Below are 19,616 nucleotides of genomic sequence, written 5' to 3' on the forward strand. Positions count from 1 at the left end.
GATTTTTGTATATATATATATATATATTATATATATATATATATATTATATATATATATATATATATATATATATATATATATATATATTCATTTATCTTCATTTATCAATCTAAGTTTTATTTTATATATTAATATTTTATATATTAGGAAAGGAAGAATACAGAAAATAATAAAAATATAGAGGCTTTCTTAAATAAAGTGGAAAGAAGAGATGTTATTGAAGAGAATATTACGCGTGTACAGATTATAAATGATTCTGCAGTAGATAATATAATAAATAATACGGAGAATTTGGAAAAATTCACTCATGAATCTGCATCTTCAGATGAGTCACAAGATTATGAAACAGCAGAATCAGACACTGAAGATAGTAAAACAGAAGATTTGGCTGATAAATTTTCCAAACTAAGATGTGATCCAACAGATTTAGAGGTAGAAGGTGAAAGTGAGAGCAAGTGTGTTGTAGATGATATTCTTGCTCCTGTTGATACATCCAAAGATGAGCAAAGTGATGAAGATGAGTCGATCGAAGATGAAGATGATGAAAATGACGATGATGGCGGTTGGATTACACCAGGTAAATTTAATTTCATCAAGAAGTACTCATTTATTTGATTAAAATTAATATGTATGTGTAAGATATTAATTTTTAATAATTTCTCTTTTAAAAGCAAACGTTTCTAATGTAAAAAAGCAAATGGATTCGGAAATTTTGGAAGAAAAAGCTGCGACTGTCGCGTGTTTAACAATGGACTTTGCGATGCAAAATGTACTCATGCAGATGGGATTAAACGTGGTTTCGTTGGACGGTAGAGTGATTAAACAAATGCGAACATTCATATTCAGATGTTACGCCTGTTTTAAGACTACTAGCATCATGACAAAGATTTTCTGCCCACACTGTGGTAACAAGACGTTGAAAAAAGTAGAAGTTACATTAGATGAAAATGGAAAACAACAAATTCATATCAATTTTCGGAAACCTCTCTCAGCCAAAGGAAAGAAGGTACGTTATATCACTTCCTAAAATAATAAATCTATAATCAAGATAAAAAATTAAAGTTGATGAAATTTTTCAGTTCTCGTTGCCAATGCCGAAAGGTGGAAAGCATGCCAACAATCCTATTTTATGCGAGGATCAACCGATGCCGGATCAACGTCCGTCACGTTTGGCCCGTATAAAAAATAATCCTCTCGACGATGATTACATAGCTGGGTATTCTCCATTTGTCATGCGCGATATAAATTCCAAATCGGCTATGTTGGGTATAAGACCCGATGGCGTTGTCAAATACTGGATGAAAAGAAATCCTAATGAATCTAAAAAAAGACGAAAATAAAAACAATTTTTTTGTTAAATCAATTGTTGTTATTTTGAGGATTTACAAATTCTTATCACGAATTATTCTAAATTAAGGCATTCATGAATTTAATATTATAGATTAAAGTTTTACAATAACTTATTATGATTTACGTAATAAAAGCTTTATTTAATAATTATCACATTCTTTGTTTTTGCAACTTATCAAAAATTAAGAAAAAAGTAAGTCTGTAATATTATTTAATATAGTAATATAGGCAATATTCAACAAGAACAGGATTTTAGCGTTTTGAAAAAAACTTTTTTTTGTTTTTTAATTTATATGTAAATTTAAGATATAAATTCTATATTCAACTATGTATTATTTTTTTTAACGGATTTACAAAAATAAAATTCAAAAATTAAGATTCCAAAAATTTTATCAATATCGTCTGTATCATATTCTGGTTAATAAATAAAAAAAATAATGCCCCGGGTGAGGATCGAACTCACGACCTTAAGATTATGAGACTTACGCGCTGCCTACTGCGCTACCGAGGCTCTTGTGCCCTTTACTATAAGTCTATCAATATTAGGCTAAAGCAGAAGCTTGGCTTAAATTAGGTTAGGTATATGAATAAGATAACCGCATGGCTATATTTTGTCTCTTTTCGCTACTATGAACGCTACTTTATTATTGATATATTTTTTAAAAATTAATATGTTCTACTATATAGTTTTATGATAAAGCAATTTGTCAAGTAAGTAATTAATTTTAATTCGTTTATTTTGCCGGATATTACCAAAAACTTAAAAAAAAAGAAAATATGAAATATCTAAAATATAAATAAGATCAAAGTAATGATATGCAAATGATAATAACAAAAAGAACTTGTCATTAATATAAATCTAAATCATAATGCTTTGTTCCAGTAAGTACGAAAAACCGTAGTAGAAAGAAAAAAAGGAAGAACATGTTCTGCCCAGAAACATGGAATTTCAAACCACAACTACATCATAGTTCTATGAATGTGATAGATTTCAGAAAGACAAGTATACCCACAGTGGTGAAGAATCATTATTTTAATCATTCAGTAAACTTATTAATTATTTCTTTCAAAATTTAATTTGTAAGATGATGTTTCGATAGCAATTCGTATTTGTTATGTTGTTAGATATCCATAGTGCTTCCTGACACTGTTACTGTTCCTCAAAGTTTATACAATTGTCTATCGGAAGATACAGATTATTATCGAATAAATGAGTTATGTGTTAGTGATCTTTTAAATATAGAATTTATCGAGGCTTTTGTAAAGAAAGGTAAATTTATTAACTTCTTTTATGTATATATATATATATTTTTATAATTTTGTTTTATGTATTTATTAATATTTATATCTTAAATTTTAGGGGAAATTAATCTTTTGACAATAGAAAATAAAATAGATCTACAGAATTCTATTTGCGTTACTCCAACTGGATGCTTGATACTCTCTTTGCTAAAAGATGATTATGAAGCACTTGGTTTAGAAGGAAAGCCCTCTGTCTTTAGGCGCAAATTTCATATACGTTATAGTAAGTTTCAATAAGAAAAAAATAAATTCTATAATTACAATACATTATAATATTTTATATTCTATTTTAATTAGTACATATAACTTTCCATATAAATTTATTTCAAAAGTAGTGAGAATTGATCTAACAAATGAAAGTTTTGTTCCTGGTAAAAGGAATTATGAGAGAGTTCGAATAGCATTGAAAGAACGATTAAAACAAAAATTTGATGTTATAGTATCATGGGATTCGCCAGGTACACATTCTTCTGTTTTTCTTATAATATATACAATGATAATATTCATATATGTTTTTCTTTTTCTTTATTTTTGTTAAAATTATTTAAATATTTCAGAAATCAAAGTGTGTCCATCATCTATAGCAGCATGGTTTCATGAACACAATTATACCGTTCGTCTTTGTCAACAGAAATTATCCCATAGAACTGAATACTCGGTATCGATACCTACTTATGAAGATAAATATGACATGAATGATATAAATTTCTTCGAATGGCTTGGCGTTTTCAGTATTGATGGTGATCTGTATGTTCACTCATATTTCAATGTAATTTTTCATGATGTTTGATAGAAGAACTGATAATAACTATAATATTTTTAGATCCACTAAAGAAGAGAATGATTATGTAAACACATATCAATGCCCTTCTCCTTCCATACATGTCGGACAAATACAATATTTACAATGGACCGGATTCTTTACGCGACAAAAGATACAAGAAGCGTATAATGCTTTAAAACAATATATATTATCACGAAATATCTTACCGTGGATTAGTTTAAATGTGCAAGGATTTGCAGATAGCCCTATTAGTTTTGATTTAAAAGAAAACATATTTTTCATTGATGGAGATAACAGTTACACTATCATATTTCGATCGACAGGCGAAGCCGTTATACAGAAAAATTTGAGTATTAACAATAAGGTACGTTAGTAAATTTGTTAATATTATGTTATATTTTATATCAAATCTATCTCAGATTTTTTTCTTTAATCATGGCACTAAAATTGTGATAATATCTGCATTAAAACGATATATTTAAATTCCATATTGAACAAGGAATTGGATTGTAAGGAAAATGTTTAAAAATAAATTATTATACATTTACGAGATTCATATCATAATTTATTTTATCACGTAAAGAATAGTTGATAGCTATAAGTCATGCATTTGATTCGTATAATAAAATACCACCTTATGTTAATATAAATGTGACAAGTAACGAATCAAGGGACAAGAGGTGCAATGAAAAATGAGAGACAAATAACATAGAAGGTATATGTATTTGATTATCTTCTAAAGAAAATGGAAAAGATTTATGTAGAAGTTATATATTCCTATATTTATTGCACAGTTTACTATATATAATATATAGATAAGAAAAAGTTACATATATATAATTCCGTCCCTACTGTTACTCTAAATTATTATTTTCGGTATTTTCATACACCACTTGTCTTTTTATTAACTGATATTAACAATATAAATACTACAAGAGACCTTTGAACTATAATGAATACTAATTTTAATCACATATACATTACACTATTTTAACTGCCTGAAGCCTATCACAAGATAAAAGAGATCCGAACGGACTTAACACTATTATTTTGCAACATAATAGAACTGTATGCATCAGTGTAAAGCTGACGCTGATAAATAAATTAATATGTTAAAAAAACACATAAAAAAATAAAAGGCACTAAAATATTTGACTATGAGATCAAAGCCAGTCTATAATATGTATAATAAATTCTCAGTTTAAGCAGGCATGTCTTTGTAAATAGTAGCAAACATTTCTTTTTACATCGAACATATAAGATATATCAAGGTAATGTATCCTAAAGGTAAAATATCCTAGGCATCTTTTAAAAATTAAGTCACATATCTATATCAGAACATTTGAATTAATCTTCAGATTAGCACATGGGAACTATCAGAATCACTGAATTTCACTCTAGAATTATAATACAAATCTTCTATACCTGAACCGACGGACATGCGAGACTTAGAACGCGCCACAAGTTCGCCTATTTCGTCGAGATCTCTATACCTAAAATATAAATAATTAGTTTCTTACGCAATCGCGATCCATTTATTTAATGTTATATTGACATATCCAATATTTGTGTATTATTAGATACATACCTGCTGACAGGTCGACTAAGATTCTCAGGTGATTCCGACGAATTTTTCATAATTGAAAATCCATCATCTGCATTAAATGATGCTGCGTTACCTATGCAAACGTGATAATCTATTAAAAACATAACAGATAATAACTTTGTTAAAAAGAAAAGAAAATACAGTAAATATTACCAGAGGGGAACAGTATAGTGTGTTTCAATAGGTCACCGCTAATGAATGGAGACAAACTATCATCATCATCCGGCAGCATGTGGTTGATCGAATCTGTACCTATAGATTCAACCATTTCCAACCATTGCTGGTTGTGCGATCGAAACTTCTCTACCTTTATACGCGCTGCCCAATTCTTGTCGCATATCTATAGAATAATTGAAATAATTGATATTACTTCTTAATTGATACTATGCAAATTATTTTCGCATTGTTTACAAAAAAAGAAAATCTACTTACAGCAATGACATCTAAACATGTATCACAGACTTTTCTGATTGCAGGATTTTTGTCATGCATTAGATCGATTAGATATCCAGGAGCTTCTGCAAATAATATCATAACTTTATATAATTTATTCTTGTAAAAAATTTAAAATATTTGCAAAATACATTTCGTGTTATTTTGCACATTTGCACGTTTGATAGATCCAACTGAAAAAGTTGATTATATATTACCATTACCAGTCTCGCGAATCAAATAATCTCGGGTTGAATCATGTTTTGCTATTTGATAAAAAACATAAATAATTTGCAAAACCATCTCATCATCTTCTTGTTTGGCTGTAATGATATTTCTTGATGAGAACAATGCTTGTTTTATGTACACGTAAAAATACAGTTTTCTGGTACACATTTGCTCATACATACCTTTAAGAAGTTCAATAAGAGAGAGAAGTATATCAGCCTTACATAACAAACGAGCACAATCTTCATCAAAAGCTGCAGTACCCAAGAATATAACAATCTCGAGAACTATATCATCTTGTGCCTTACCTGCAAAAACAGCAATGTAATAAAAGTAAAATTAATGTTGTCCTGATTATTGATATTAAATACAGAAAAAAATAAAAAAGGAAGAGATCATACCTGGAACTAGATTATTGCGTATCCATGGTATAAGATTACAACGTTGAATGATTTGAGAGTAATCCAAATCAGGCAATTCCAAATTGCCCAACACGCCAATTACTTCTAATACAAAGTCTTGAGAATCAGACTGAGTCAAGGCCATAGCAAAATCACCCACGAATTCCTATTAAATATAAATGAGTCAACCTCAAATGATGTTTATTATATTATTATATCGATATTTATTATAATTGATTTTCATGCTTAATGCTTCAACTCACGACAAAATTTTCTTTTGTTGAATCATGTTGAGAAATATTTCTTATCATTTTCATTACAAGGGCATCTTGATTTCTGAATGCAACTTTTATGAGACCTTGTAAACGATTGTTTTCTACCATCAGTTGTGCATTTTTGTTGTTAATAGCTAAATTTATGCCAAGTGCTATTAACTCAGACCTTACATGTTCATCGTCAGAATTTAATATCATGTTTATTATCTAGACAGAACAAATATAAAATATAACATTTCAAATTTGCATAAAATTTCGTAAATTCTTACATACCATTGGAATGCAATCTGTATTTGTAAACATTGCTTTTACTTTATCATCCATACTAGCGTGATAGAGTAACCCCAGAATTGTACTCTTATTTTTTATGTCAGCTGTAAACATAATAATGTGATAATTTTGATAAAGAATTTTCGTTTTATACACAGAATTCATAATTTTCAAAAAAAAAAATATACTCATTTTATATATATTTTTATATATTTTGTATACTTTTATATACTCGTTTTGTCTTAAATGCAAACTTTACCTTGACTAAGTAATTTTATCCATTTCGGTAACATACCCACTCTAATCATTCTCGCTCTCAGTTTAGCATCAAAAGAAAGATTAAACAATAATTTTAAAGTGCTCAATATAAGATCAGCATTATTGTTTTGTAAAAGCCTTGGTAATTTGTCTATAATATTTTCTTCCGCCTGCAAATATAACATATATAAATTTTAACATATATAAATTTATATTTTATTACATTATATAATTTATACTTTTCATATATTTTTATAAAATTTCATGTTCAGCATTACCATGAGATCTTTGTTTTCACGAAAGATGGATAATTTCTTCAGAAATGTAACTACCAAAATCAATAAATCAGTATTCGTCCTGTCTAATGTTTTAATCAGCATACCGATAACATTCTTTTTACGCATCTTTCTTTCGACTTCCATAGCATTTTCAGCGATATTTAAAAGCAGATAAAATGCAACTCGTAGCAGCTGTTCTTGCTTTTTTGTTAAACTCTTAAATTTCTTGCGACTCTTCTCGAGTTCCTCTTTCAACTTCTTAACATCGCTCTCGGATACAGTTACAGATATCTCCGCAGATCGTCTTTTAACTTCATAATCTAATGGACCCTCCATATTCCAAATGTCATCAATGATTCTAATCTTTTTATCACAGTTGTCATTATTTCCTGCTGGAAAAAATGTTAAACCAGTAGTGTTCTCAAATTGTTTCCGACGTTTTTCCATGTCCTCTTTCCATTGGTCATAGCGACGTAATTCAAAATCAATTATATCCATACAAAGAGACCCAATCTGAAATAAATCATAAATGAAATATGAAATAAATATAAATCTTAGAACTATTTGATTCTCTAAGTTTTATAGATATTTGCAACTTACTCTATACTCAAGTACGATGTTATGAAACTGGCTGTATGTTGAGAAGCAAAAAAAGATGTAAATAATGTTCGTAGATAATTCTATGCTGCGCCGCCAATCTTCTCTTAAGACTCGAGCTAATGCACTTAATAATGATTCTGTATGAAAAAATAATTTCGTTGTAACATTATTATAGAATTTTATCAATATAAAAAAATAAAATATTTTCAGCAATATGTAATATTCTTACTGCAATCATAAATTATTATAATTATCATTCAGAATTATATTATTTACAGAAATATGGAATATATAACAAATATCACCATTTTTTGTCAATTCCAAAAGATTATCAGGTACCCTTGCTAATTGTAAAATTAACGATGAACCTTTGATTTTGCCTGGTATTTCCTCATACAATAATTCAATATAACTGTCAACATTACTAATGACTGCACGTTCAACTTCACTATTTTCTGTAGTCACTGAATTCGATGATGCTGGTCTTGGAGGATGAGAATTATTATCACTACCTATAAAAATTTGATATTTAATAAACTCTTAAGATTCCAAGACATAAAAATCATATTATATTACCTGTGCTAGTATCATTTGTCCGACGATTTTGTAGATAATAAATTAATTGTTCAACCTCACGCAGCTTGGATTCGTGTATTAACGAACACTTCTCTATTACCTCTTTGGCCAAAAGAGAGACATTTGTATCTGCATTCAAACTCTTCAATCGAATTATTTTCTGGCATTCCTGCAAAGATGACAATAATTTAAGTCTTAAAAATTAATTCTTTTGTACTTTACATAAATAATAAAATAAAAAAACATGACAAATAAATATTCAATAATATTCGATTAAAGCATTAAAAACAAGCAAAAAGATATTATATAAATATATAAAAAATATACCTTGCGATCGCCAAGCATAGGATCTCCCAGTTCTCCTAATATTAGTGCTTCAACGTCATAATTTACTACTAGAGCCTTCTCTGTTGGGTGGACATCCAATGTCCCAGATCTTACTTTCCTAAACAATAATATAAAAATTATACAAATTTTTAATTTAATTCGCGAGATATTTTTAATATTTGTACGAGATTCGCATAACTCGTCTTGCAAATGTTTGGAAAACATAACGAAGAATCTGCGCAAAAATCACATTTGACGAATGACTGATAATGTTTAACAGATGCGAAGATGACCGTCTTTTCTTACCTTTTTAGAAATTTAGCTTCGTCCATTTTACCGCTTGCTAATTTCGTTGAATTCCTTGACTAGAATATGTTCCTGTCGTATGTACGCTCTGCGTACAACGTGGATCCCCTCTTTGTCAATTTATTTGCAGTCACTTCATCTCCATGGAGAAAGACACCCGTCAGAGTAGAGGCAAGACCATAGACAATGTCATAAACTATAGATTGCGCGTTCGAGTGAAATGAACATAATGACAGAATTCAAGTGCTGTTCATACATATTTTCATACAAAAATTCCTAGGAAGAACTATCAACATCAAACTAGTGACGTATAAAAAAAAAAATAAAAAAAACAAATTGACCAAGCAAGAAAAATATTCTCATCTAATCAAAAAGTATAATGCTTGGTCAATTTGTTTTTTTTATTGTTTTTTATATGTCATTAATTTGATCATCTCTCTTATACATGATGTCTCATTTTCAATAATGGAATAAAATATTTTAGAAATGCAGCATTTCTTTTAAAAATGTTTAAAACAAAATTTGTTTGGTTCGAAAAAAAAAAAAGAAAAATAGTACTTAGTTTTAGAAGTCTTAGTTACTTAGTTTTAGAAGTCTGTGAAAATTTTATTGAAATAAAATTCACAATAAACTGGATGCATTTTCTCTCTTCAACGCGAGAAAAGATAAGATAAACGAGGTTAGCTAAAAAGAGTGAGCCTATTGATCTTATATTACTGGATACGCCTTTTTCTTTACATAGAAAGAGATAGCAAATGTGTCGTATCTTCTATCCTTCATTTCTCGAAAGAAAATGAACATAAAGACTAAAAAGAAAAAGGACATAAGATATTGCTCTTTTATTTTATTAACTCAAATCTTAATTTTAGTCAGAAAGCATATCCAGTAAACCCAGCGACACATGATGCTTTTTTCTTGCTGATTTGCTAGCTGGATTTGTGTGTTGCTAGGCTTTTGTCTTCGATTGGTATATTCTTTTAGATCTAAAAGAATATACCAATCAAAGATAAGAAGTCAGCAAGCACACAAATCCAACTAGCAAATCAGCAGGAAAAAAAGCATTGTGTGCCGCTGGCTTTAACATAAGATATTGAGCATTATTGAATAGAGTGCGCAGTCTATATTGATCATATTTATGTTATGCTCTTGACATGATGGAGTCGGTGGAACTGACGGAGGATGCTTCTCTGAGAACACAATTCACCGTTGACGATTTGGACATAGAAATATTGCCGCTGATTTATGAGATTATTCGCAGGTAGTTTTTCCTTGATTTTTTGGTTTCGCGCGATTGTGCAAGTCGTCGGTAACTGAAATCATTACAGAACCTAAACCTAAAACTGACCGGGATTAAAAATATTCCAATATTTTCTATAAAAACTTGAAAATCAATTTTATTTTTTAAAATTATTTAGCTGAAATGTCGGCATTTTTCAATGAGTTTCTGTTACTTTTTTTTTCTCGATTTGTACACCAATGTTGGAAAATTCAAACGGATTATTTGCTGTAACGCGTAAATAATTGTGTTAAAAAGTAAACGTAAAAATATATTATGGCGGCTGCGCAAGCGCTATAATCGGCACATGGCTTTGAGAAAAAAAGGGACGAATATACTTATATGTTATCTCGATGATACAGTTTATATTTTGCACTTTATTATTATCTGCACTTAGAAGTATCATATGTAGAGGTGTTCGGCCATGTATGTTCAGAAATAGAAAATGATTATAAAAATTCGTGAAAATGATTCAAAATCGTTCAACATAGGCTGAAATATTTCTGAAATGTCAATATTTTGTCAAATTTTATCAACATATTTTAATAATTAAAAAAATAACACATAAAACATTTGCTTTTTTACTCAGTGATTGTTGAGTCATTTCAAATACAAAAATGGACTTTTAGAAATTTATCTTTGAAAAAATTCTGTAAAATTTGTTCAAGTATTCGAGAAACACTGTGCAACACTATAGTTATGTTCCAAAATTATATTTATATTTATTATTATATTATGGAGAGCATATATCAATTAAATGTGGATACATAAATATTTTTTTCAATGTGCTAATGTAATATCCATTGTAATTTTTAGTATCGAGAAAGATCCACATGATACTACGCAAAAAGCAAAAGAGTCACAGGATACTAGCCACAAAATTCTAGAATTACAAAAGAAATTGGATTCTGCAAGATCTCAGGTAAGTCACAATTATACTTCTACATGATATATTTGAAAATATTCTTGTGTTGTCAAAATCATGCATGATATTCTATTGCATCTTTCAGATCAAGAGATTACCAGGGATAGAATATAGTAAAGAAGAACAATTGCAGAAGCTAGAGACTTTACGCAAGCAACTGAGATTAAAGCGTGAACTTTTATTGAAGTATCGCAATACCTGTACATTTGAAATACCGAAAGCATAAATGCATACATACCGTTGCATTTAAAAAAGTAAACCGTTAGATTTAAAAAAGTGATTTTGTTTCGAGGATGCCTCTAAGAGCCCTTTTCCGGTATCTATTAAATAATGAACAGTTGATCAATAAATTAGCAGAATCCAAACCAATTAGACAAAGTGCGCAATTTGTAGTATATTTATTGAGTAGAGCAGGTATGATTAATGGAACACGCCGCTCTATTTCTAGTCCGCGAGACTTTGTTAAACAACTGCAAGATATTGCAGAGCAATTAAAGAAGCGATTGAAAGAGGAAAAAGATGAATTTAAAAAACACCCACCTAAATAGTCTATAGAATACATAATTAATCTGTCAAATCTGTACATGTATAGTTCTTATATTTAGATTATGATGAAAATTCTTAAATAATTTTTGTTATTAAAGATAATAAAATATATAAAATTCTCTATATAATAAAACAAAATTCTTGTTTATTTAGCACATTTTCACAACGTTTTAGCATTATTTTAGCAATATGTATAGTCGATAATAAATAGGTGCTCAATTATTATTTAAAAAACGATATTTAAATTTTTGTGGAAGAAATGTATCTTCTCTGTACAGTCTGCAACATGTAAATGATTCATTAAAGAATAGATACAATGGAAAATTTTCTTTTCATATTTGAAATTAATATCTCTGCTTAAAATTCACCATTGCAATATACTGCAAAGACAAATTTGAATTTTTTTATAGAATTATCATACGAGGTGAATTAATGTGATATATATGGCGTAGATCATATTTTATCGTTAAATTCTAAAAGCGTTTATAGAAGTTTGCACATTGTACAAATGTATACATATTCATATACATATGTTGTATATAAGTATATGTGTAGAAATGGAGATACATATGTGTATGTATTTCTTGATATTGCGATTGATTTTTACCTGTACATATAATATTGACTCAAGATACATCTATATCTTTTACAAAAATAATACGATTTATAAATACCGACTTATCTTGTCATATTGTTAAAAGAATATGCTTCTAATATGATTGAGATAGTTGAGATGCGAAAAATTGTACTTTAATAAATTTATGGTATATGGTCTGATAAATCTATAGAGTAGAGTATAGAGTATAGGGTGATTCAAAATAACCCATATGTCCTTCAAAAGACATATCAATCGTATTCTAAGACAACTTTTCCTTTTGAAGCAAAAGTTTGTTCGGAGCTTAATTTTTAAGTTATAAAGATAATTAGCGTATTATAGGTCGGGTACAGGAGGTAAGCAAGAGCGACACGACTCATCGTTGCACGAGGATGTTTACGTGAGGCGTCGCGATCAGCTAACACAGAATAGAAAAAGTACATACATACATAAATATGTATAAGCATGTATTCGATCTGTAATACGCTATTTTTCTTTATAAACTTTATAACTTTATAACTAAATACTTAAAAATTTTATAACTTTATAACTAAAAACTAGACTCCGGACAAACTTTTGCCAAAGGAAAAATCATCTCGGAATACGATTAGGAATATGTCCCTTGAAAGACAAATGGATTATTTTGAATCATCCGTATTTATACATAATCTAATTTTTTTCAGAAAAAAGTGTTGAAGAATATAATAGAAGTGGTGTTGTAGACCACCTTTTGAGAAACTCATATTTATAACAGAAAATTAGAACATTAATATATTATATTTTTTTTTGTACATTGATGACGGCTTTTACACTTTTGCAGGAGGATTTTGCTCTGTTAAAGGTTGAATATTATTAATAGCATTATGAGATCGTCCTCCTCTTCGACCTCTGCCTTTCTTATTCTGATTCGATCCAGATTTTTGCGGTACATTTTCCTGCTTAGCTGTTTGTGTTTCAATCATTGAATCAGCTTCGGTTATTTCCACTGCCTAATGTAAATCGTACATATTTTTTTATTCTTATTTAATTATCCATTGACGATAAATAAATTGTTGAAACTAATAAACTTATTTCAATTGTATTATATTAAATATAAATACCTGTACATTTGCATTTTGACGATTTTGCGATGTTTTATTCGGTTTATTAATTCTGGATGTTTGTGTAGTTATACTATTCGAATGCGGTATAAGTTTCACTACATTTCCTACCGCTTTGGTACGACCCTCTCTAAATACCATTCTCTGTCCAGGTTTTATATACTCGGGATGTTTGATAAATCTAAAATGTACTAAGGCCTTATCGCCCGTTCTCAAACAATCCTGAGACATTGACAATATGGAAGCAGTTTGTCTTATACTTCCACAATGTACTAAAATTTTTATAACAATTAATTGATATGATAAGGGTATAATAATAATCATTTAGAAAGATAATTACCCATCGCTTGATAACGGGAACTGATTGTTGTAGGATGATGTAGCACTAAAATTTCACCTTCAAATTCCCAACAGGCCTGTGGATTTAGTGCAGGCGCGACCATTACCATACCCTTGCGAATGTGCGATCGTTTTATCTTTTTCAAGGCAAAACTAGCAGTCTGTCCTCCTCTCACTTCACGAACAGGCATTCTCTTTCGATGAATACTCTTGACGGTTATAGGAGTAAAACGACCTAATGGATCAGGTCCTAACAATAAGGTATCATTTAACTTTATGATTCCTTTCAAAGTTGTACCGGATACTACTGTACCAACTCCCTAAAATTTTTAATTTGTAATATTCTTGTTGCATACTAGAAAGATTTGTGTACGATAAAAATAAAAATTTATATAAAATTTATATATTGCATGTACCGGCACAGAATATGTATCATCAATTTGAAATTCAGCAGGTTCATCATCATGACTAGTAATTCTCGCAGTCAATAGGTTGAGAAACATTTTAAGAAGATTTAGATTTTCTCCAGACACGTTGGATACTTGAAATATTGGACACAATCTGTGCATAAACGAGCATTACGATGTTATGGATATTTTATACGTGATTTATTCTTCTTTTGATGAGCTTTCTAGAGTTTTAATGCTCTATTGAACTAACCGTTCTGAAACAAAATTAGTAGCGCTAACTACCACGTCGTCGGAAGTTTTCACTGTAACTGGGACTTTTCTGCAACCAGGGGATTTCAGGATCCTTATCAATAGCTTTAAATTTTCCTGTAAAACATTTGGTGGACACATATCGATCTTTGTCACGACAACGAATACCGGTACGGACAATGCTAAAGCAAGTCCCAAATGTTCCTTAGTCATTCCTACAATGCCGGCGTTCGCTCCGATCATTAGCATACCTAAAACATTTACATCGATTATTATACTTTTACACTTTAACCTTTTATATTGTTCAATTGCATTGCTGATATTGCAATAGAGGAAGCACTTTCGTTATTCCGATTTATTTTTTCGATTTTGCAATAATAATATTCTTACCAAAATCTGGAGCATGTCCCGTCATTCCAAAAACAGTTGTCTTCAAATATCTCTCATGACCAGCGAGATCAATGAATGTAATTACTTTAGAGGATTTTTCACATATCTTCACCCAGTCCAACGAACCATGTTCAGGCTTATTAACTACATTACCTATGAATGTATAATGACATTAATAAAATATGATCAATCATAAAAAAGACACGACGAAAAGTCGAGACTCACCGACGCTGTCGAATCCAAGTATGTCGTTTCCTACAGAGCTAGTTCGTCCCGTTTCAGCCTCATGTTTGTGACGGAATAATTTCTGACGTGCCAATCCTCGTCCATTGTCAAGTTCGCCATGTGTCAAGACTCCTAATAAAGTCGATTTACCAGCATCCACATTACCCACTACGGCAACTCTATAAATTGTTATCTATAGAATATGTCTTGTCTTATAAATTATTGATTTTAAATTGATCTAAAGAGCATATTATTAAATAAAAACCTGATCTCTAAGAAATCTTGTCGATCTAGGCGTCTCCTTACTAAATACTGCCCTGTTAAACCATGATCTGCTTTACTCTGACGTAGAAGCACACAGTCTGCTTCCAATGTTGCAGCAAGAGACTGTAAAGTGGCAACCGATGCTTCATACTCATCTTCCTTCAATCCATCCTCGGATCCATCTAAGAACATCATGACAAAAAAATTTAGTTCAATGATTTTTGTACATAACAATGCATTTCTTTTTTTTTTTTAAATTTCTTTGATGTCACCTTCAGCAATACCAATGTCGAAAATCGTTTCACTACCTCCATCCTGAATCCTTTCTTTCAGCCTTCTTAGTAACAGTTCGTACTGATCCTCGGATGGACTGACTAAGACATTCTAAAATTCGTCGTAATCCACATTTTTATAAAATATGTAAAATAATTCATTAAAGGTGATTCAATGATAAGCATTTCAATATACCTTTCCTCTGATACTAGAGTAATCTATAGTTGGCATAGGTCCATGCTCTTTCTCTGGCAGATGAGCGATAGTCTGTGATATGATAGTCCCAGTGCCCGACATAATATCTAGCAATGTACACTTTTTAAATTTAACAGTCCTTTCTATTATCTTTTGTAGTAATTTATCCAACTATTTATCCCTTCTATATACAAGCACTCATTACAGACATCTTCCAGTATTTAATTCAATATTCAATTCTTCTACATTATTCTTCCAGATTGTTAGTATTTGCTCATACATAATTGTGACACTTGGAATTTTGCTCGCCTCTTCAGGTGAAATCTGATACTCAGACGTTCATCCTTAGAATCTGCAATAACACAGAGATAACACTCACACGGAGATAACAGACATCTGGCCTGTAAATGACAAAGATTTCATCGGTCAAACTTGCATGACTCAACTTATTGTTTCATTTAGCGCAACACGATCGCGCTAATCATGCTATATCAATTTTACATTTTTCTCAGCAGTTATAATGAAAAGTCAAGCGCGTATAGGAGAAAAAATGATCTACTATCTGTCTCAAAAACATGAAAAAATACATGTAAACAGATACACGAGTGCTACACAGGTCACGGCATAACGCATTTATCGGTCAGATTGTATAACTTCGGCTAAGTGTCAACATATTGTTTCTCTTTCAGAGAACGGCATCTTTGAGCTATAAGCTAAAGGTAATCGAAACGTTCAAAACGAAAATGCGGTTCAGATTCGAAAAAAAAGGGAAGGGAAAATCACGATAAAGTTGTCCTTCTCTCGCAAGATGCAGCGCGTTTTCGCGAACACGCGTGAAGCACGAGTGACCCCTCCATGACGAGACAAACACAAGCTGATGTCTAAACACCCCTGACTTGTCATCTCCACGGCACATTCACCGTTTGTCATTTAAAGAAATGTAATTACCTATTAAAGAGAAAAAAAGAAGACGCAAAACTCAGACCACTATGACTTTGAATGAACTGACAAGTCGACGACAATACGATACCACGAGACCCTGCGAATTACTGTCAACGATCGTGTTAGTGTGCGTCTGTATATATGTATTCATGCGCGCGATAAGGTGAACACCTAACCAGACGAGCGTATAACTCGTGCTTTACGTAAGACGAGCCAATCGCAGTGAAAGGAACGTCACAGTCCAATCATATCGGATCGGCTGTTTCGTCACGCCGGGCATTTCGTTTCCGCGTTTCGCAATACCGCGTTTTTTTTTTTAATGTCTGGCAAAGAAGTACTTTTAAAACAATGCGATCTATAAATCTGTAATATTTCTTATATTATTTTGATGTCACATAAAACGATCACAAAGATACAAGTTAAAAATTGACATATATGTTATTATACCTATTATTATATACTTATAATAGTGTAGTATAATTTTTTTTATTAGTGATCGATTTCAATTTAACGAAGCGTCATTTTGACTGAAATAATTAAAATCCTGAAAAATTGATAAAAATGTATCTTGATTTTTTTAAATCGAAATGATATGATAAATGTCGAGATATTATTAAAAATGATCGGATTAAATAAATTTTCGTGATCTTCTTTCTTGCAATGATTTCAGAGAAAGTCTATTGAGTTTATTATTAACTATTGATAGATAAAGAATAGAAAATAAAAAGAGAAAGATAAAGAATTTTGAAAATTTGGGAAAATTTTATTATTTTATAATTAATCAATACATTTAAATACATCGTCACATTTACGCATTATGTATAACAGACAAAATAACATTTTTAATTTATTTTTATAAAAGAAAATATTTATAATTAATTTTTTTTCTAGTTGATCAAATTACCAATTAGCTATAAATATTTTCTAAAATTAAATTAATTAAATAAAGAAATTAAAAAAACTAATAATTTATAATTTTGATATTGATATTGGTATCAAATAATGCACACATGAAAATAAAAATAATTAGAGAGAGAGAGAGAGAGAGAGAGAATGTAGATTAATTTTAAAACAAAATATAAATTCTAAATATACATATTGCTAAATATATGCAATTTTTTCTCTATAAGAATCAATGCAAATTTAAGAATTAAATAATTTTTAATTGTTCAAAGAATTGTGCTTAGTTTTTGTATAAATATTTAGAAATAGTAGAACGATCTACAAAATTTTTATGCTTTAGCCAATGTTTTAATGTATGACATTTTTTTAACCTAAAAGCATGTAATGTAATTTTAGGTTATGTTATATTAACACATTAGAAAAATAACTTAGATAAATATTCGCGATATCCCAACAAGCCTGAGAGTTCCTAAACGGAAAATGTCCGGACGTAGAAAGAAGAACAAGAACAAATTACTTGAGAGGAGACCACGGCGTGTCTTGGGCAAGGAACAGAGGTATTACCAGGAGAAGAGCGAGGAATCGGGCGAAAACGATGAAGCAGGTTAGGCAAAAGCTATTTTGCAGGATTTGCGCCTTGCAATAACTCTGACTGAATTTACAGAACTCAAGGAACAATCGATCCAGTTTCCCGTGGCTATGTGGGATATGGAGCACTGTGATCCCAGAAAATGCTCCGGAAGAAAGCTCGCGAGACACGGTTTGATAAAGATCCTGCGACTGGGCACTCGCTTTCCAGGCTTATGTCTCACTCCAGTTGGTGATAAGGTAGCTGATAAATGAGAAAGCGATGCTATTATAATCTTATCACAGACATAATGAAACGTTATGTGTTATAGTGTGTGAGCCCAACAGATCGTGACATTGTACAGGAATATGGCTGTGCCGTTGTCGATTGTAGCTGGGCGCGTCTAGATGACACTCCTTTCAATAGAATGAAAACGTCTCATCCTCGCTTATTGCCATTCTTGGTTGCTGCTAATCCGATAAACTATGGGAAACCTTGTCAACTGAGCTGTGTCGAGGCTATAGCGGCTACGCTGATTATAACTGGATTTTCAGACGAGGCTAATCTTTATCTTGGAAAATTCTCGTGGGGACACTCGTTCCTGGAGTTGAATAACGAATTGTTAGAAAAATATGCTGTTTGCATAAGTAGCGAAGAAGTGATCGCAGCACAAGAGGAGTATTTAAAAAAAGCCTGGCAGGAGAAATTAGATAGGCTTGGTAAGGATATTTAAGATAGGCTTAGTAAAGATTGTTTATATTCATGTATGCTTTTATTTTTAATATCGTTGTACATTTATTCTTAGCGCTTCCTGATTTTCCGCAAAGTAGTACGGAATCTGAAGAAGAGGAGGAAAAGAAAAATGAAAATACAATATCAGAAATAACTGAAGAATTAGGCGATATAAAAGTATAAAGTATAGTATATTAATTTTATTAATAATAAAATCTTTTGATTTTAAATTTATACCTAATTAGTCAAAATAAAACTTGAATAAACTTTTAAAAAATATATATAGCCATTATAAAATGGCAGGATAAAAAATGCAGGATAAAAAATGTAATCATGACAAATTATTAAAGATCGACAATTTTATGAAAGTCGCGTAGTTATTAAAATTAAATAATTAATTCGTAATATTAATATTTGATATTTTATCATATGACGGTTGATAATGTCTACGTTTTTTCGGATCCTATTTAAAAAACAAAAATGTATCCAAAATCGATCGTTATTAATAAATAAGCTTGTTCTTTTAAATGAATTTCTTGCACGAATGAAATGAATTTCTTTCATCTTTTTTCATTAATACGAAAAGAAAAAGAGAAGGGATAAACAGTTCAAGTCCAATTAAAAAGACCAAACGTTATATTCATTGATGCTCTCTCTTTGATCGCCATGTATTCGAATTACATTTGGCG

At 30.4% G+C, this 19,616-nt stretch overlaps 6 protein-coding genes and 1 non-coding gene across 11 annotated transcripts in view; 4 read left to right on the forward strand and 3 right to left on the reverse strand.

The window, feature by feature from the left end:
• LOC105430418 (RNA-binding protein NOB1) overlaps positions 1-1,361 on the forward strand; it is a 2,301-nt gene extending 940 nt beyond the window's left edge. Inside the window, exons 4-6 of the mRNA XM_089076024.1 lie at positions 150-579; positions 674-1,008; positions 1,082-1,361. Coding sequence (XP_088932150.1) covers positions 150-579; positions 674-1,008; positions 1,082-1,342 — 1,026 coding nt within the window. The 3' untranslated portion in view covers positions 1,343-1,361. The remainder of the gene's footprint in view (positions 1-149; positions 580-673; positions 1,009-1,081) is intronic.
• Positions 1,362-1,507: 146 nt separating this feature from the next.
• On the forward strand, positions 1,508-3,985 carry LOC105430415 (ribonuclease P protein subunit p40). Of its 3 annotated transcripts, none has more exons than XM_011643963.3 (7): positions 1,508-2,063; positions 2,236-2,396; positions 2,478-2,622; positions 2,713-2,877; positions 2,987-3,112; positions 3,212-3,401; positions 3,478-3,985. In XM_011643963.3, exons 2-7 carry the CDS (start codon positions 2,277-2,279, stop codon positions 3,809-3,811), a joined length of 1,080 nt encoding a protein of 359 aa, XP_011642265.2. In that variant the 5' UTR covers positions 1,508-2,063; positions 2,236-2,276; the 3' UTR covers positions 3,812-3,985. The 3 variants fall into 3 exon arrangements, with proteins under 3 accessions (XP_011642265.2, XP_011642266.2, XP_088932919.1); XM_011643964.3 differs by having other exon boundaries at positions 2,236-2,369; XM_089076793.1 differs by lacking the exon at positions 2,987-3,112.
• TRNAM-CAU (transfer RNA methionine (anticodon CAU)) lies at positions 1,791-1,863 on the reverse strand. Its single transcript has one exon. It is a non-coding gene; the product is annotated as a tRNA-Met (tRNA).
• Kap3 (kinesin associated protein 3) lies at positions 3,982-9,194 on the reverse strand. 2 transcript variants are annotated; one of them, XM_089076762.1, is made up of 16 exons: positions 8,996-9,194; positions 8,690-8,807; positions 8,363-8,531; positions 8,092-8,298; positions 7,787-7,923; positions 7,187-7,699; positions 6,910-7,078; positions 6,654-6,754; positions 6,369-6,587; positions 6,106-6,271; positions 5,887-6,012; positions 5,701-5,799; positions 5,477-5,562; positions 5,198-5,384; positions 5,027-5,117; positions 3,982-4,931 (listed from the first exon to the last, which is right to left on the reverse strand). In XM_089076762.1, the coding sequence occupies exons 1-16, from the start codon at positions 9,019-9,021 to the stop codon at positions 4,793-4,795; spliced, it is 2,553 nt and encodes an 850-aa protein (XP_088932888.1). In that variant the 5' UTR covers positions 9,022-9,194; the 3' UTR covers positions 3,982-4,792. The 2 variants fall into 2 exon arrangements, with proteins under 2 accessions (XP_088932888.1, XP_011642267.2); XM_011643965.2 differs by having other exon boundaries at positions 5,695-5,799; positions 8,996-9,193.
• Positions 9,195-10,093: 899 nt separating this feature from the next.
• On the forward strand, positions 10,094-11,561 carry MED9 (mediator complex subunit 9). The gene is made up of 3 exons (XM_011643959.3): positions 10,094-10,253; positions 11,088-11,193; positions 11,282-11,561. The coding sequence occupies exons 1-3, from the start codon at positions 10,147-10,149 to the stop codon at positions 11,420-11,422; spliced, it is 354 nt and encodes a 117-aa protein (XP_011642261.1). The 5' UTR covers positions 10,094-10,146; the 3' UTR covers positions 11,423-11,561.
• Positions 11,355-16,886, reverse strand: GTPBP1 (GTP-binding protein 1). Of its 2 annotated transcripts, XM_011643960.2 has the most exons (12): positions 16,731-16,886; positions 15,783-16,134; positions 15,587-15,698; positions 15,316-15,496; positions 15,051-15,229; positions 14,826-14,978; positions 14,437-14,686; positions 14,193-14,337; positions 13,778-14,096; positions 13,438-13,709; positions 13,148-13,326; positions 11,355-11,516 (listed from the first exon to the last, which is right to left on the reverse strand). In XM_011643960.2, exons 2-12 carry the CDS (start codon positions 15,882-15,884, stop codon positions 11,465-11,467), a joined length of 1,944 nt encoding a protein of 647 aa, XP_011642262.2. In that variant the 5' UTR covers positions 15,885-16,134; positions 16,731-16,886; the 3' UTR covers positions 11,355-11,464. The 2 variants fall into 2 exon arrangements, with proteins under 2 accessions (XP_011642262.2, XP_088932903.1); XM_089076777.1 differs by lacking the exon at positions 11,355-11,516 and having other exon boundaries at positions 11,868-13,326.
• LOC105430414 (18S rRNA aminocarboxypropyltransferase-like) lies at positions 16,357-19,459 on the forward strand. Its single transcript, XM_011643962.3, has 5 exons — positions 16,357-16,501; positions 18,024-18,231; positions 18,292-18,455; positions 18,527-18,914; positions 19,001-19,459. The coding sequence occupies exons 2-5, from the start codon at positions 18,108-18,110 to the stop codon at positions 19,108-19,110; spliced, it is 786 nt and encodes a 261-aa protein (XP_011642264.2). The 5' UTR covers positions 16,357-16,501; positions 18,024-18,107; the 3' UTR covers positions 19,111-19,459.
• Positions 19,460-19,616: the final 157 nt, after the last annotated feature.

The sequence above is a fragment of the Pogonomyrmex barbatus genome, unplaced genomic scaffold, assembly GCF_055798465.1.
Source record: "Pogonomyrmex barbatus isolate J1 unplaced genomic scaffold, ASM5579846v1 scaffold2, whole genome shotgun sequence".
Taxonomy (NCBI): domain Eukaryota; kingdom Metazoa; phylum Arthropoda; class Insecta; order Hymenoptera; family Formicidae; genus Pogonomyrmex; species Pogonomyrmex barbatus.

What these genes read in the sequence shown, in the direction of transcription:
- LOC105430415 (XM_011643963.3), top strand. Translation starts at nt 2,277, where the DNA reads ATGTTCTGCCCAGAAACATGGAATTTCAAACCACAACTACATCATAGT. An exon ending in AGTATCATGGGATTCGCCAG is followed by an intron (nt 3,113 to 3,211) that starts GTACACATTCTT and finishes TAAATATTTCAG; the next exon opens with AAATCAAAGTGTGTCCATCA. An exon ending in TTCAGTATTGATGGTGATCT is followed by an intron (nt 3,402 to 3,477) that starts GTATGTTCACTC and finishes TAATATTTTTAG; the next exon opens with ATCCACTAAAGAAGAGAATG.
- Kap3 (XM_011643965.2), bottom strand. Translation starts at nt 9,021, where the DNA reads ATGGACGAAGCTAAATTTCTAAAAAG. An exon ending in CATGTTTAGATGTCATTGCT is followed by an intron (nt 5,385 to 5,476) that starts GTAAGTAGATTT and finishes ATTATTCTATAG; the next exon opens with ATATGCGACAAGAATTGGGC. An exon ending in CTTAGTCGACCTGTCAGCAG is followed by an intron (nt 4,932 to 5,026) that starts GTATGTATCTAA and finishes TTTATATTTTAG; the next exon opens with GTATAGAGATCTCGACGAAA.
- MED9 (XM_011643959.3), top strand. Translation starts at nt 10,147, where the DNA reads ATGATGGAGTCGGTGGAACTGACGGAGGATGCTTCTCTGAGAACACAA. An exon ending in ATTTATGAGATTATTCGCAG is followed by an intron (nt 10,254 to 11,087) that starts GTAGTTTTTCCT and finishes TGTAATTTTTAG; the next exon opens with TATCGAGAAAGATCCACATG. An exon ending in TGGATTCTGCAAGATCTCAG is followed by an intron (nt 11,194 to 11,281) that starts GTAAGTCACAAT and finishes TGCATCTTTCAG; the next exon opens with ATCAAGAGATTACCAGGGAT.
- GTPBP1 (XM_011643960.2), bottom strand. Translation starts at nt 15,884, where the DNA reads ATGTCGGGCACTGGGACTATCATATCACAGACTATCGCTCATCTGCCA. An exon ending in ACTTGGATTCGACAGCGTCG is followed by an intron (nt 14,979 to 15,050) that starts GTGAGTCTCGAC and finishes ATACATTCATAG; the next exon opens with GTAATGTAGTTAATAAGCCT. An exon ending in GGGACATGCTCCAGATTTTG is followed by an intron (nt 14,687 to 14,825) that starts GTAAGAATATTA and finishes TAAATGTTTTAG; the next exon opens with GTATGCTAATGATCGGAGCG.
- LOC105430414 (XM_011643962.3), top strand. Translation starts at nt 18,108, where the DNA reads ATGTCCGGACGTAGAAAGAAGAACAAGAACAAATTACTTGAGAGGAGA. An exon ending in TCACTCCAGTTGGTGATAAG is followed by an intron (nt 18,456 to 18,526) that starts GTAGCTGATAAA and finishes TATGTGTTATAG; the next exon opens with TGTGTGAGCCCAACAGATCG. An exon ending in GGAGAAATTAGATAGGCTTG is followed by an intron (nt 18,915 to 19,000) that starts GTAAGGATATTT and finishes ATTTATTCTTAG; the next exon opens with CGCTTCCTGATTTTCCGCAA.